The following is a 15782-nucleotide window of genomic DNA, read 5'->3' as shown; positions in this document are numbered from 1 at the left end:
CCTTTTCCCAATAGTTTATCAATGTTAATGCAAAGTCAGTTAAATAGGTCAAGGTTCATTATGGCTGTAGTCACGTACAAGCATCGCACAAATTACTGTTGATGTGTATCTCTTGATTTTATATTTTATACGACTGAGAACAAAATTATGTAATACCGACTTCTTTATTTTTTTTTCATTTCCTGTCTGTAATAACAACGTTACATGAACATAAGACGTCGACACTCTTTACAGGGAAAATGGAAACACGTCTAAATTCCCCCATGCCCCTAGACCGTTTAAATGGTATTCAAACTTTCAATACTTAATTTAGCTGGAAAAATGAATCCAGTGGACCAAATATAACACAACATGAAGTTATTTTGAAACATTTTCCTTTTTAAATTTTTAAAAAAGGTGTTCTGCTAAAAATTTTTTAATCACTGTTTCTCAAATTTATTGGTGACAGGTCTGTTCTGAGAAATAAATTAAAATTGTTGCAACACTCTTTCCCCGTGGTATGCCCCCCCCCCCGTCCCACCCCGTGTCACACGCCTTAACGGTTCCCGTCTTCGACCCCCCACAGTATTTCAGTTTCAAAAAACATTTAAACGTGCTGTAAACAATACTGCCGCAAAGGAGGTAATTAAAAACACTTTCCCGGCCTCAAGTTCATTTTTTCCTTGACCTAAAATTTTACAAATATTATATCTTATCACTATGAGTTATTTAGGGCTAGCACAGCTTGGTGTAAATCTTCTATTACAATATCTACGTCTGCCTTTGTTGTACTTCTGCCCAGTGAAAGTCTTAAAGCATTTCTGGCAATACTCTCTGGAATGCCTGTAGCCAATAATATAGATGATGGTCTGTAAATATACAAAATAAGACAATATGATAATAAATGTACTTTACCTTTTACTTAGAAATATACATGTATTAAGAATGTGAAAGCTCCTAAGAATGCTCATTTATAAGGAAGGAATCAAGGAACTACAATATGCATCTTTATCCATCTTAGATCTACAACTGCATGTTATTATTTAAAAAAAAAAACAAATGACTATCATGACAGTCCATCTAAATTGACAACATCATATACGTGTCATGCTTCAAAATACCATGGACTCACCATGCATTAAAATATCATTGATTTACCCTGCATTAAAATATCATGGACTCACCCTTCATTAAAGTAATTAGTATCATAGACTCATCATTCATTAAAGTATCATAGACCCATCCCTCATTTAAATATCATTGATTTACCCTGCATTAAAATATCATAGACTCACACTGCAAAAAAAATATCATAGACTCACCCTACATTAAAATATCATGGACTCACACTGCATTAAAATATCAATGAATCACACTACATACAAATATCATGGACTCACACTGCATTAAAATATCATAGACTCACTCTGCATTAAAATATCATAGACTCACTCTGCATTAAAATATCATAGACTCACCCTGCATTAAAATATCATAGACTCACCCTGCATTAAAATATCATAGACTCACACTGCATTAAAATATCATAGACTCACCCTTCATTAAAATATCATGGACTCACACTGCATTAAAATATCATAGACTCACCCTGCATTAAAATATCATAGACTCACACTGCATTAAAATATCATAGACTCACCCTGCATTAAAATATCATAGACTCACACTGCATTAAAATATCATAGACTCACCCTGCATTAAAATATCATAGACTCACCCTGAATTAAATATCAATGACTCACACTGCATTAAAATGTAATAGACCCACACTGCATTAAAACATCAATGACTCACACTGCATACAAATATCATAGACTCACCCTGCATTAAAATACCGTGGACTTACATCATGGACCATCCTGTTTATAAATATCAATGACTCACACTGCATTAAAATATCAATGAATCACACTACATACAAATATCATGGACTCACACTGCATTAAAATATCATGGACTCACCCTGCATTAAAATATCATGGACTCACACTGCATATAAATATCAATGACTCACCCTGCATTAAAATATCATATACCCATACTGCATTAAAATATTATAGACTCACCCTGCATTAAAATATCATAGACTCAACCTGCATTAAAATATCATGGACTCACACTGCATACAAATATTATAGACTCACCCTGCATTAAAATACCATAGACTTACATCATGGACCATCCTGTTTTTAAATATCAATGACTCACACTGCATTAAAATGTAATAGACCCACACTGCATTAAAATATCATAGACTCACCATGCATTAAGATATCATGGACCCACACTGCATCAAAATATCATAGACTCATCCTGCATTAAAATATCATGGACCCACACTGCATCAAAATATCATAGACTCACTCTGCTTTAAAATATCATTGATATACCCTGGATTAAAATATAATGGACTTACATAATGGACCATCCTGCTTTCAAATATCAATGGACTAGTCCTGCTTTGAAATTTAATATGAATTCACTCTGGTTTGAAATAGATAACCAGTTGACTATATATGATATTCCTCTCTGCTTTGAAATATCATAAACTCAACCTGTTTTCACCAAAGTAAGTGCTCCTTACTTCCTATTAACCAAGTTATGATGACCTTTAAACAGAAGATACAATTCAGATATTACCTATTTTGTGCATGACATGCTGCACCTACACTGGCCTGTAGTCTTTGACACCTTGCTAAAACATTATGACCTGAAAACAAATTAAAATGGTCAGCATTTGATTAAGGTTCAATGCCACCAGTTCACATTATATATATGTAGAATTGTAAGGAATGTACAATTTGCTCATCTGGTTGGGATTTTAGAAAAAAACTAATGATACATCAATGACCAAATGGTTAGGGTCATTGAATTCTAAACACTAGACCCTGGTCACTGCAGGTATGAACCATGCAAGGGACTTTTGATTTGTTTAGCAATCAAACAGAATGTCAGTGGTTCCCTAATCAGGATGCCTTTACATGCCTGAAAAAATGCATAAAGTGAAACATGGGGTCTTCCTCCACAGTCTCTATATGACCTTTACAGTGTTTCTGTAATGTCTATAAAATCAATTCAATAAAAAGTACAATAACATAACTTGAGATGGAAGGCTTCATTGCGCCCCTTCTTGCATTATTTCAGCCATAAGAAAATGCAGCCCCTCATAACTTTCTTGCATTAAAGAATCCATTGTGTCCATATGCAAGAGTATTAAGAGATGAAAAAAAAATTTCAATTGTTCACCTCACAAATAGTTTATGATATTATTTTTACCTTTTCACAATTTTCCAACAAGTTTCACTACAGTGATATAACCTTTCAACATACATGTTTACTAACATAATTCATAAGAAACTTTACCTAGTAATTTGTAGGGACGTCCACTTTCCCCTCACCACTGTGGGTTCGAATCCCTTTGAATTCTTTTATGTGAGAAAGCTATCCAGCTAGCTTACGTAATCTACTCAGGTGCCCATTCTTGCCTGAAATAATGCATGGAAGGACACCTAAATTCTTCCTTCACCAGTAGAGCTGGAACATCGCCATATGACCTATACCATGTTGCTGTGACGTAAAACAATCAAACCTAGTCATTTGTCCTAATTGATTTTCTCCATGATACATATCATGCATTACAGTGATTTTTATCTTGTAACTAATCCTATGTTTCACTACAGTGATTTTACCTTGTAATTTATCCTGCATATTTAAGTGCAGTGCTTTTTACCTTGAATGTTACCGTACATGTTTCACCACAGTGATTTTTACCTACCAATTTACTGTACATGTACATGATTCACTAGAGTGACTTTACCTTGCAACTTATCCCCAAGAATAGAAACATTACAGGTGTTAGGTAGTCTGGTGCTGCCAGGCAATTTGCCATTGAAATGAAGCTGCCCTGGAAATGTCTCCTACAAAAATATATATACATTTCTTGAATTTTATGTGTATTTTCCAGGTTCATTTTACAAACTTTTTACATCTTTCATCCTCATGATTTCATCCATAAGAAATTCATGTGAAATTTTCCTCACACATCTATTTTTTCTTCTCATAAAATCTTCATCGTCCTTTTACAGCAAATTAAAGGATACTAAATCTATATCTTATGAAATATCTAAATCAAATTTATCAACTGGTAAAATTATATTGGTTCCATTATTATATGGTTGATACCCGAAAATGTTGTAACACAGAATGTCTGAATAATGTACGTAAACAGAATAAAATATGTTCCAGAACAAAATATTATTTTTCTAGTTTAAGTAGGGTTTAAACCATTTAGCAATGATTTAGTGCATGCGCCATCCGCTTTTAAGGCAAAAAAATACCATATCTATTTCATACAAGCATTTTGGAAGTATACTTTTTTTTAAAATTAATTCAAACAATAGTTTTTGCATCAGATATATAAATTTATACACTTTAACTACGGATGCTAGTAAGTGAATACATTTTCAAAATATCAAAAAATATGTACAAATGTACAATATTCAGTATGTTGAATGCAATTGTAACCTGAAATTCATTTAATTGTAGTTTTAAGAAAAGTTAAAAAAAAATTGTTTTTTGTAGGTGTTCTCATCACAAATGTAACTACACCATAATTGATCTAAAGAGTGGCCTATATATCAGGTCAAATGGTAAATAAGAAATAAACAAGAGCTGTCGGTAAGCAGCGTGCTTGATTATTCTCTGTGGTGATAGTAAAATAAGAGCCTGGATTATGTAGTATTTTCCATTTTCAAAAAGGGGCCATAAGTCTGTTAAAATCCAAGTTTAACATAGAGTTATGGACTTTGGTCAGTGACCATCAATTATGCTCTTGAATAAGTACCTTCAGTATGTTTGGAGATACCGACTTACAGGCAAAAACTTAGCCAAAGTGTGAAACGGATGCCAGGGTGAGTACAATCGCTCTTTCTATACTTCAAATACAAGTAGTTGAGCTAAAATTTGAAAGATTTTACATGTAGTTTGGTCTCCAAATAATCCCTACATTCTTCCATCTGTTGTTGATACATAGCCAGGTTTTTCGTCACTAATTCACAAGCCTATAAAAGTAACAAAATCAAGCATACTAACAGTGTATACATGGATACTAGACTATTTTTAGTACATGAATAAAATACAAGAATCCTGCAGCAAAATTCAGAAAGGGGCATAAATCAGTAAAATTCCAAGCTTCAGTTATAGTTCTTTTTACAATGAAATACAAATATCTCTTAACACATTTGTGCAGATTCAAATGAATACCTTCAATACATGTAATTATAGAGATGATTTTAAAGGCAAAACCTTCACCAGGACTAGTCATGGGATCATAATTCAGTAGAAATCCATGCAAAACTTTTGGTGCTTAGAAAATGACCAACTATTTTCCAAAAAATGTACGGTCCCAAACATATACAAGTAGAAAATTATAGGTGAAATTATGCCAATGATAAAAATGAAAATATATTTATACACATAAACCCTAATAAAGTGTTTCATTGATAAAGCCTTGGAAAGAAGTAAAGTTCTCACATTTTCTTTGAAAATTCTAGCTAAAAGTAGTTAATATTGATACAAAAGTTATTTGATTTAAACCAATGCCCTTTGAATCTGAACTTTATATGTAAAATTGCCATGTGTTTTTTTACCTTTCCAAGACCAGCAATCATTCCTGTGTTTTCAGTCCTGAAAAAAAAACATGATCACCATTTCAAAAAAAGTCATTATTTCTAGCATTTAAACAGCTTAAAAATTTATTACATCTTATTCTAGTAACTAACAAGTCTTATTCTTATACCTACAGCTTGATAAGATAAGATAATATAAGATAAGTGAATTTTATTATAGTGACATTGTGTTATGTACATACATAATAACGATACATATTTATTTTTTACAACACCCGGCCATGTTGGGCCTACAAGTCACTTAATCATATTTAATCATTTTCAAAAATATAGATTGATTAAAACCTATAACAAATACTCAAACAGTATTCACATAGGGCAGCAGTGGAATAGCGCTTTAAAGTATGTTAAAACACAGCTATAATGATTTGTAATCAAAGCCATCTTTTAAACTAACAATATTTTATAAACCTGTTCAAAGTATAGAATAAAACTGTTATCAACTTGAGTTGAAAAGGGACATAACTTTGATAAAATGTACCCTCAACTTGTGACTAAGGTTTTTTGTGCCATCTAATATAATACAACAGATGTCAAGTGTGAAAGATGAATAATTTTGATAATAATGTTCCATACTGAATTACTACATTTGACCTGATAGAAATCAAAGATTTGACCCTATCTAACTTAAACAATGTCATATATTAACCATAGATTAAAGTCTCTAATTATTCACTGAAAACAATTAATCTTAGGCTAAAGACAAGAATAAAATATTGCTCTGGGTTGCGATAAAAAAAAAATCACAAAACAACAAATAACAAGCATTTGATTTTTTATTTCGGGCATATACAGTAGTCCCCTTTCCGGTTCCCTCAATAGTTCTTTAATGTCATACCTCCTGTTTGCCATTTATAAGAATTGAGGTGAAAAATCTTTTTTTTGAAAATATCGACCAAAAAATAAAAAAAGTTTGTCTCATCACTAAGTGTTATTTTCCTGCTTGAAAGGGAAATTAGTTTATAAAACCTTTCTATTATTACGATGGGGTTTTTAAAAGCAAATCTAAAAGGAATGAAAAATTTTGGAGAGAAAATCCCGTTTCTCGAAAAAAACTAAGTTAAAGGGGGGGAATTTCTGGAAAAGTTTTGCTAGAGTTTTTAAACCTTCTAAAAAATGTTGGTGATAAAAAGAAAAAAATATGAAGTTTGAAGTAGATACTTAGGAAAAAAAAGTTATTTAAAAAAAAGAAAAACTTTTTTCCCCCTAAAAAATCAAAGTTAAAGGGATAATATTGAATTTTTTGTGCTAGAGTTATAAACCTTGTCATTTGATGTGGTTGATAAACCAGAATTATATTTAAAAGTTTAAGTAAAACATTAAGAAATAAAGCTTAGTGAAAAAGCTGAAAAATTTAAATCAGAAATCTTGAATTCAGGCTTTTGTTGCCATAGCAACCAGAATTTTTTCAACATAAGAAGAAAAGAAAAAGATGTGCAGTAATCTCCAGCTGCCATTACCCATATTTTCAAGTTTCTAACAATTATTTTTCATACTTTTTGATTATTCACTGGATCCGGTTTATGCTGTTAAATTTGCCTTTTATTTTCAGACTATTTGTTCCCATAGCAACCAGAATTTTCAACATAGGAAGAAAAAAAAACGACGTGCTTAATCTCCATACTGCCATCTATCCATATATCAAGTTTCATAAAAATATTTCAGTAACTTTTTGCGTTATGGGGGACCATTTTTGGGACGCGGCTGACAGGAAGGGGGAAGACAGACAGACGACGGAGGGGAAACCTAAAGTCCCTCCCTTAAACCGGTAGGGGACTAAAGGGTAGCCCAAAAAAAAATCCTTTAGACTTTTATTTTTTTCAAAATAAAAGAAATTTTTTAGAAAATAGGTTCCTATTTTTATAAAAGGGATTGCCCCCTCCCCCTAAATTTTTTTAGGGGTGATAATTAAACTTCATTTTTTTTAATAAAACTAACAGATCAGTAAGGAACCATACCCTGTTTTAAAATTTTTTTCCTGGCCTCACCCAAACGCATGGGATAAAATGGGACTTGTTTTTTCCAGGTCTTTTGCATACACACTCCTATTTTGGCCCCTTTTAAAAAGTATGAAATAATTTATTATAATTACCAAAAATTATACTGAAAAGAAATAAATAAATGTTCATGTTTTTCAGGAAGACTGGGCTTGCCCAACTGTGTTGCCTCATTAAATAAAGTTGTTATTTGCTTGCTTTCTTTTCCTTCACTTTCCCTTCCCTTCCTTTCCCTCTTCCCTTCCCTTCCCTTCCCTTCCCTTCCCTCCCCTCCCTTCCCTTCCTTTCCTTTCTTACTTACTTATGTACATAAAAAAATGAAATGAACATTATATATAATATAAAATGACATATCTTTTTATAACAACACCATGTCATCTTTCAACATCAACGCTTTGTTAAAAATAAATATTATTATTCCAAGATTGGCACAGACTGGGCCAGATAAATATATTATTCACTGGTCAAAATAGACCGGGAGGGACCGGAGAATAGTATTTTCTGTTCGGTTATACATGCAGATGTGTAGCAAATAAAAATTGTTATTATTAAGTTTTTAATTGTGTTCTGCACAATGCATAAGCCTTATGACATAGAGTATAACAGGGATGTGCTGGTCAGATGGGTAGTGACAATCAAGTTAACCGAGCCCGAGCCTTAGTTACATTAAGCAGGTTTCGTAATTCCTAGAAAGTATGAATGCATGATACACAAAAGTTAAGTCCAACACGATCATTAACATACTGTTTAATTCTTTATGTCTGGACAAACCATTCAGCATTTGTAGCAGGAATTTCTAAATATATACATGTACTTACTGAATAGTGAACAGTGCAGACCATGGATGTGCTGGTGGACCCTAGTCTGCATTGGTTGCATGAGAGGCATGGGAAAAATCTGTTGCCACCAGCAGGGTACCTTGGATTTAAAAAAGTGCCTCGAGCTTGGCAGAGAGTGATATGTGAACAAGAGTCGTCCATAAGAAAGCGTACTTGACTATTACCAGTACTTGCCAGAAAGCTGGGAGTTACAAAAAACTTAACCAAACATGTTTTGTAAATGCCAACACCCTGGTGAGAATGATAGCTTTTCCTATTATACAAATATAACAGCCGAGCAAAAACTAATCTTACCTTATGACCAACCACAGTGAGATAGTCTACTCCAAGTTCGTGGACGTCTACAGGAATCTTGCCAATAGCTTGTGCAGCGTCTGTGTGGACAAAAATTCTCTCTGTTTCACCTGGATGTCTTGTTAATGCCTTTATAGCATCATTGATTTCTTTTACAGGCTATAATGTACATAATTGTGCAGATTACCAGGTATTGTATATCAAAAGAGGATTTATTATAAACTATGTAGTCACAAGAACATTTATGAAAACAATGATAGAAAAATGTGTCAGTGAGTCCAAGTTGCTTAATCCAAGAAACATATATAAATAACTTTATGTTATATTCAAACTTTAATAACTGTTTACACAATGCATGGATGGAATTCTGTGAAAAATTAATAACTCTAGGTCTAGATCAAAAACTTCTGAGTAAAATTTCAGATCATTTCCTCACACTTTTTTTCTCTCCCAGAATTATTAGTCTAATTGTGAGAAGCATGTGAGTCTGTGATTGTATATGAGATATACCTGGATAATTCCTGTCTCATTGTTTGCAAGCATCACTGTAACCATGATTGTGTTTGACCTTATGGCAGCCAAAACATCCTTGACCTCTAACCTTCCAGTGACCTTGCACAGTGGTACATAGCTTATTTCTAAAAATAAACGATTATAACTTAAATATCTTAATATTAGCTCATACAGTCAATAAATATTTTAAAATTTTCACAAAAATGAAAAACAGCTTTGTTAATATTGAAATATGAATAGGTCCATTTAATATATTTAGTATGGTAAAGGTGAAAAACCTGCTTGACTTGTATCTTGCAGATGTTGTAGCATAACATTTACAGCTGGGTGCTCCATATGTGATGATATGATATGTGGCAAAGGTTTTGCATGATCTCTACTTGGGGTACGTGATTTCGTGCACACCTTGTGAAAGTATTCTACAGCTGTTTGAAGTATCATATTGTCTGCCTAGAAAAAGGTCAAAGAATCAAAATTCAGGTAATTTCATAGTAAATTTTGTTGGGTTTTATGTTGCACCAACACATTATAGGTTATATGGTAACTTTCCAGTTTAACAGGTGGAGGTAGACCTTAGGTGCCCTCCATGCATTATTTCAGACAGAAACTGGAAATCCTAAGTAGAACCACCAACGTTCTGTAAGCTAGCTGGATAGCTTCCTCACATGAAAGAATCCACAGTCCCTCTTGAGACTCTAACCCACAGCAATGAGGGGCAAGTGCCTTGAAGTCAACAACCTGAACCACTTGACAACACACGCTCCTAATATATATTAATGTGATGAAGGCATTTGAGTTATATAAATCGCAGAGTAGTATAAAATGGAGATTTAAATTGTTTGGTTAAATTCATATTGTCTAAATGAGTTCCTATGAGTTCCTTGTCTCAAGCATTTCTGAAACAAAAAGATGCTTTCCATGTATAATTTCTATTGTAAGTCATAAATAAATTATTTAACCTACACTTATTTACCTTACTTTTTCAGTTGAGTTTTAAGGCACACAATTATGTTGCACATTTTAGACTGTATAATATTTTTTCAGCTTTACTGGTAGAGAAAGACTTTGTATATCATTTCTATTTCAGGTATGTTCTGAAGGGCATCTGAGTAGAAACACCAACATTCCTTAAGTGAGTTGGATAAAAATAATAATAAAAAGATAAAAATAAAAACTAGAAATGTGTCATCACACCACAGATGCCCCTGCATGCAGCCAAAATTTCAAATGTTGTAATATTTAGTTCCAAATTTGTTTGCACAAACTAATTGTTTTCATTTTAAGTTAAAACTATTCAATGTTCATGAACAAAAAACATTTTTATGTTACAGGCACTGAAACTATTCAGTGTTTTGTAAATTGCATATTGCATTATGTGTAGCCAAACTAATGACTACATATATTTCCACAAAAGTATGAGTGCTGAAACTGAAAATTCAAATTTTTCCAACATTCAAGAGAGATAACTTTGTCCATAATCATTGAACCATGATCAAATTCAAACTTGAACTTCTTATTCCTAAGATGTATCAAATTTGAGTTGAATGTGTACAACAATTGGAGTGATAATGAACGGAAACTTAAAATTTCATCAAGGGGTATAACTCTGTCAAAAAACATCGGACCATGACCAAATTCCAACTTGACCTGTATTTTCTTATGATATATCCATTGGTCAAATTTAAGTTGAATGTGTGCAACTGTTACTAAGATAATAAACGACAACTGATGATGACGAAATGATAGAAGGACGGAAGGATGGAAGGACAAAAGGACGGAACAGGGTAACACTATATGCCCGGGCCATAATTTATGACAAGAACATAAAAAAAAAACAAAAAAAAACATTGATACCTCTGTGCCCCCTGATGTAAAGACAATATCTGAAATAAAACATGAATTATCATTGTAGTACATTCAATAATTTATCACAATCACTCTCAATTACTCAAAATCCTCTCCAAGCATAATCATTATGTGACAGAAATACTGTAAAATAGTAGACATTTTTAATATAACTTTAATATTTGTTGTTATTTCATGCAAATGCTAGATAACATTCCAGCTTGGGGTACTTTTGGTCAAAGGAAAAATATTTGTTACTTTTTAAAACCAGTCTTTTTAGGTGCATTTAGTATAGTAATTTTTTAACTGTGTGAAATTGTTTATTTCAACAAAAGCAAATACCAAGCTAAGCAAAATAAATGAAATAATATCTGACAATAAAAATGTGAGGAAATATCTATCTGTTATGATACCAAAATGAACTTCAGCAAATTTGTCAGTTTTGATATCAGGAATTTCAGTTTGATTGGGAAATTTTTTGAAAGATTGGAAAAAAATACATTGTATTTGATGTTGGGAATGAGTCTTGTAATACTTAGGTGACACTGTTAAAAAGGCGTTGTATGCATTGTTAATGTGAACAATTTTAATGAACAGCCAACAGTAAACAGGCTAGTCTGGCTGTATTTCCTAAGGCACAGACAGGTTACATCTGCTGAAACAAGTTATCTTACATTATAGTTTAATTACAACTAAAGCTGTGCTTGTGTTATATAAATGTAAATAAATTGACAACATCTCAACACCAGGAAAGATTAAAGTAGCTAGAATATTTATCTCAACCTTATTGTCATAAAGATAAACTGTATAATGTATCTATTACATTTATAATTTAAAACTTAAATACCTGATGATTTGGCACCCAGCATTCTTGCAACATTTTCTCTTGCTTGATCTATCAAAGCTTTTGCACTCTTTCCTGAAACAAATTTATCACATGAACTATTGAATATGCTGTTTTAAACTTCATATTTTCAAATATTTTATGCTTTTATTATTAATATTTTTTTCACTTCATGTTATTTTTTGTTGGGTTTCACATCACACCAACACAGTCAAGGTCATAATATTGAGAAAGACCTCAGATGCCTTATTTCAGGCACTAAGGGGTACTTCAGTAGAACCATCAATATTCTATAACCTAGCTTGATAGCTTTCTCACATAAAGAATTTGAAGATGCTTGTATGGCTCAAACCTACATCAGTGAGAGGCAATTAAAGTGGCTTAAAGTCAACAACCGTAACCACTTTAAATGAATAATAAACAGTGCAGACCACTATCAGATGGCATGGATATACCTTACAATAAGGGTCTGCACTAGTAACATGGGCAAAACCCGATTGCCACCAACAGTCAAAGGGATCAATCATTATAAACACTTTGTATCAGATGAGGGAAAAGTGTTCACAAATTAGAGATTTATGATAACCAACTTGGCCATTATTTAAGTGAGGTAACAAAGATCATTTTAAGGCTGTTTTATACATAAAAAGAATAGCTGTCGATAGGGCAGCATGCTTGACAATTAACAGTGCTTCATTGAAACAAGAGTCTGGATAATGTGGGTTTTTCTTGTTTAAAAAAGGGTCATAATTCTGTCAAAATCCATGTTAATATTATCGGCCTTGGATGGTGACCTCCTATTTTGATCTCAAATAAGTGAGTGAATTTTCAACCCATTCCCTTTAGTAGTTTAAAAAACCAACTTGCATTCAAAAACTTAACCCAAGTATGATGACATGGATGCCTAGGAGAGAACAAAAGCTCTCCCTATTCTTAGAATAGCCAGGCTTAAAATGATTATCATGAAAATTATAATCAATGGCACTTTACTCTTACCAGCATGGTGTGAGCTGCTTGGATTTCCCCAGGCACTTTTCAATGCATCTTGTATACTCTCAACCACTTCTGGTTCAAGAGGAGTTGTAGCATTGTAATCTAGATATATCACACTGGAAAAAAAACTATTACACAATAGTTACATAATACAGCTAGGGCATTGACTGCCACATCTAGTTATAAAGACCTGAGGTTCATATCAGGTTCATATTTGAACTGTAGTCCTATAGATATGATATCGCTTTGAGATATTTTTGCTTCTAGCCAAAGCAGTCGGGCTTGACTGACATAAACTATAACAAGCCCAGAACGTTGATATATTGGAATATTTGAACTGTACCATTAAACAATGTAGTTCAAGAAAATTTTGAAAGGCTAGTCAATCATACGATGTTTCAATTTCTGTCAACTAGTACTGCTTTAGGCCACAAAACAGTATCCTGTATATGGTGTGTAGTTTATTTTGGAAAGAGTATATAATGATAATTTTCTACACACTAACTAGTTAATTAAAATTTTACGTGAAAGTCTATATACATGTATTAAAACATTACACACTGGAGAGTTTTATTAACATGACATCAAAGCGGACATACTCTTTAATTGTTATTGACTTAACATCTCTGTAAGTAAATAAAAAACGCTACTGTTAAGTGTTTTGTAATCTTATAAGATGCATGAAGATCGCTGAGGCATTGCAAAAAAAACACATCAAAACACAACAACAACTGGTCCCTCTTTCAGTCTTTTGATCAGTATTTATTTATTTATTTATACATTTTAGGAACATAGCACATGATACAAAATATAAAATCATACAGTTAAGAGATAACATATATAAATCATATATATAAAATGAGATCATAAAACAGCATAAAAGAGCACACTTTTGTCATAAAAAATAAAATAAGAGGTACTATGCACCTATGGATAGCCCATTAAGCTAAATGCTTATTTCCAATGGGGTCCATAGAAATAAAAAAAAAACATAATTTTAACCCTTTCCCCCCCCCTAAAAAACAAACAAACAAAAAACAACAAGATAAAAAACTAAACTAACTAACTTTGGTCAAAATTTTGGTTGAAAAAGGAAATATATTTATAAAAGTATGCCATAACAAGGTAACATTTATTACAGGTCAAGTATTTAGCTTGCATAGCGTTGCACACACACAGAAGTGAATAAAACGGTGACAAAAACATGAGATGTGCGCAACAAAAGAATAAAACATACCCATCCATGTTTCTCAAATTATGTTTCTACTTTGACACGTTCTCGCGGAAAATCTCCAAATAAAAGAGTATTGTGTAAGTAGGTTGTAGAGTACTAAATTACAACATTGATACACACTAATTCATGTTTAACGTTATCCGGTCTTTTTTAAAAAAAAAAAACTCTCCAGCCAGAAGGTGTCGGTCCCTCTCAGTGCTTGTCCTATTTATTCTGTTGTAAATCAGGTACATTTCAGGCTTAATTCTTACAATAAGTAAGTATCATGATATAAAATTACACTCACTTTTATAGATAATAAATGCAATTGAAAGTAAAATGACCGCCAAATTTCATTTAAAAATTAATGTCAGAGTTGTTAATTACATGTAGCTAGTATGCTGAAAAATAACTCATTTCATTCTCTTTCCCTTTTGTATCAACTGGTCCCAGTTTAGAATAATAATATGCAGATATATACAATACAAATACTATATAAATGGAGTAAATCTGATTTTTGATATAATTATGAGGTTAAACGTTTTAAATTGGTAATTATAATCAAACACTTATTTTAAGTAGATAACATACAAAGTTAAAAAGTTGGCCTCTGACTTAACATGCAATAACAAAGAATTACTAGAATACATGTAGTACATATTTTCATGGACCAAATATACACTTATGCCTATATAGTAGTATAGCGCTAACATTTAGCACCTCTTTACATATTGTTTGTATAATGCTATAATGACATCACGCTAAAATACATGCACGGCCGTGCAGTACAATTTTTCGCAGTCGCAAAATCAGTACAGGTATGTGATATAACAAATTTATACATCAATATGATCTTTTTACAGTTAATTGAAAATTGTATAAATGATCTCATTTTACAAATAAATTTTGATTTAGACAACTTTTATATTGAAAGTGAAAATTTTTGATTGCTGAAAAATAACAATTCAAACTATTCTACAATAGAATATTTATGATTTTACTTAGTAGTCAGCTTTATTTGTCACCAATGAATACAATGTATTTTGTATTTTGAGACAAACGAAATCATTTACGTTGCTGATATCTGTTTGTAGAACGTCTAATGGCTAGAACGTACTAGGTTACAAGATAATAACGAACAAATCAGTTTTATAAATGTTTTCAAAATGGGAGCAACGCACGTGAAATGATGTGCAAGTGCAAATATTATGACTTTTGTGCTTAATTTCACGTCATAGACAAAAACGTGAGAATAACAGTTTTATGCTTAGAAGATGTAAATAAAAATAGAAAAGCTCTACCTTTTATAATTTAATACAGGAATTATTTTGCTGTTTAAAGTCTTCTCACAACTCCTACTTAATTACCTTGTAAATAACATAAAGGTCAGAGTCTTGCGTTGTAACATGGCCAGGGATTGGCTGAAAAAAAGTGCAAGGAAAACCGTAGGATTCAATTGGACATGAGGTGATTGGATGAAAATGTGGTATTTTTAAGTATGAAAACTAATTTAGAAACTAGCACGATATTGTTTTCTAAAGAAATAGAGGGTATTGA

General features: G+C 32.2%; 1 protein-coding gene across 1 annotated transcript; it reads right to left on the bottom strand.

Moving 5' to 3' along the window:
- Positions 1-630: 630 nt before the first annotated feature.
- Positions 631-14388, bottom strand: LOC132726554 (selenocysteine lyase-like). The gene is made up of 12 exons (XM_060711887.1): positions 14250-14388; positions 13016-13128; positions 12023-12094; positions 11185-11213; positions 9609-9780; positions 9328-9455; positions 8786-8976; positions 5649-5685; positions 4977-5060; positions 3818-3917; positions 2641-2710; positions 631-848 (listed from the first exon to the last, which is right to left on the bottom strand). The coding sequence occupies exons 1-12, from the start codon at positions 14255-14257 to the stop codon at positions 698-700; spliced, it is 1155 nt and encodes a 384-aa protein (XP_060567870.1). The 5' UTR covers positions 14258-14388; the 3' UTR covers positions 631-697.
- Between the last annotated feature and the right edge of the window lie 1394 nt (positions 14389-15782).

Source organism: Ruditapes philippinarum, unplaced genomic scaffold (assembly GCF_026571515.1).
Source record: "Ruditapes philippinarum isolate M1 unplaced genomic scaffold, ASM2657151v2 ctg955_1_1_1_1, whole genome shotgun sequence".
NCBI classification, from domain to species: Eukaryota; Metazoa; Mollusca; class Bivalvia; order Venerida; family Veneridae; genus Ruditapes; species Ruditapes philippinarum.
This window is presented reverse-complemented; position numbering and strand designations above follow the sequence as displayed.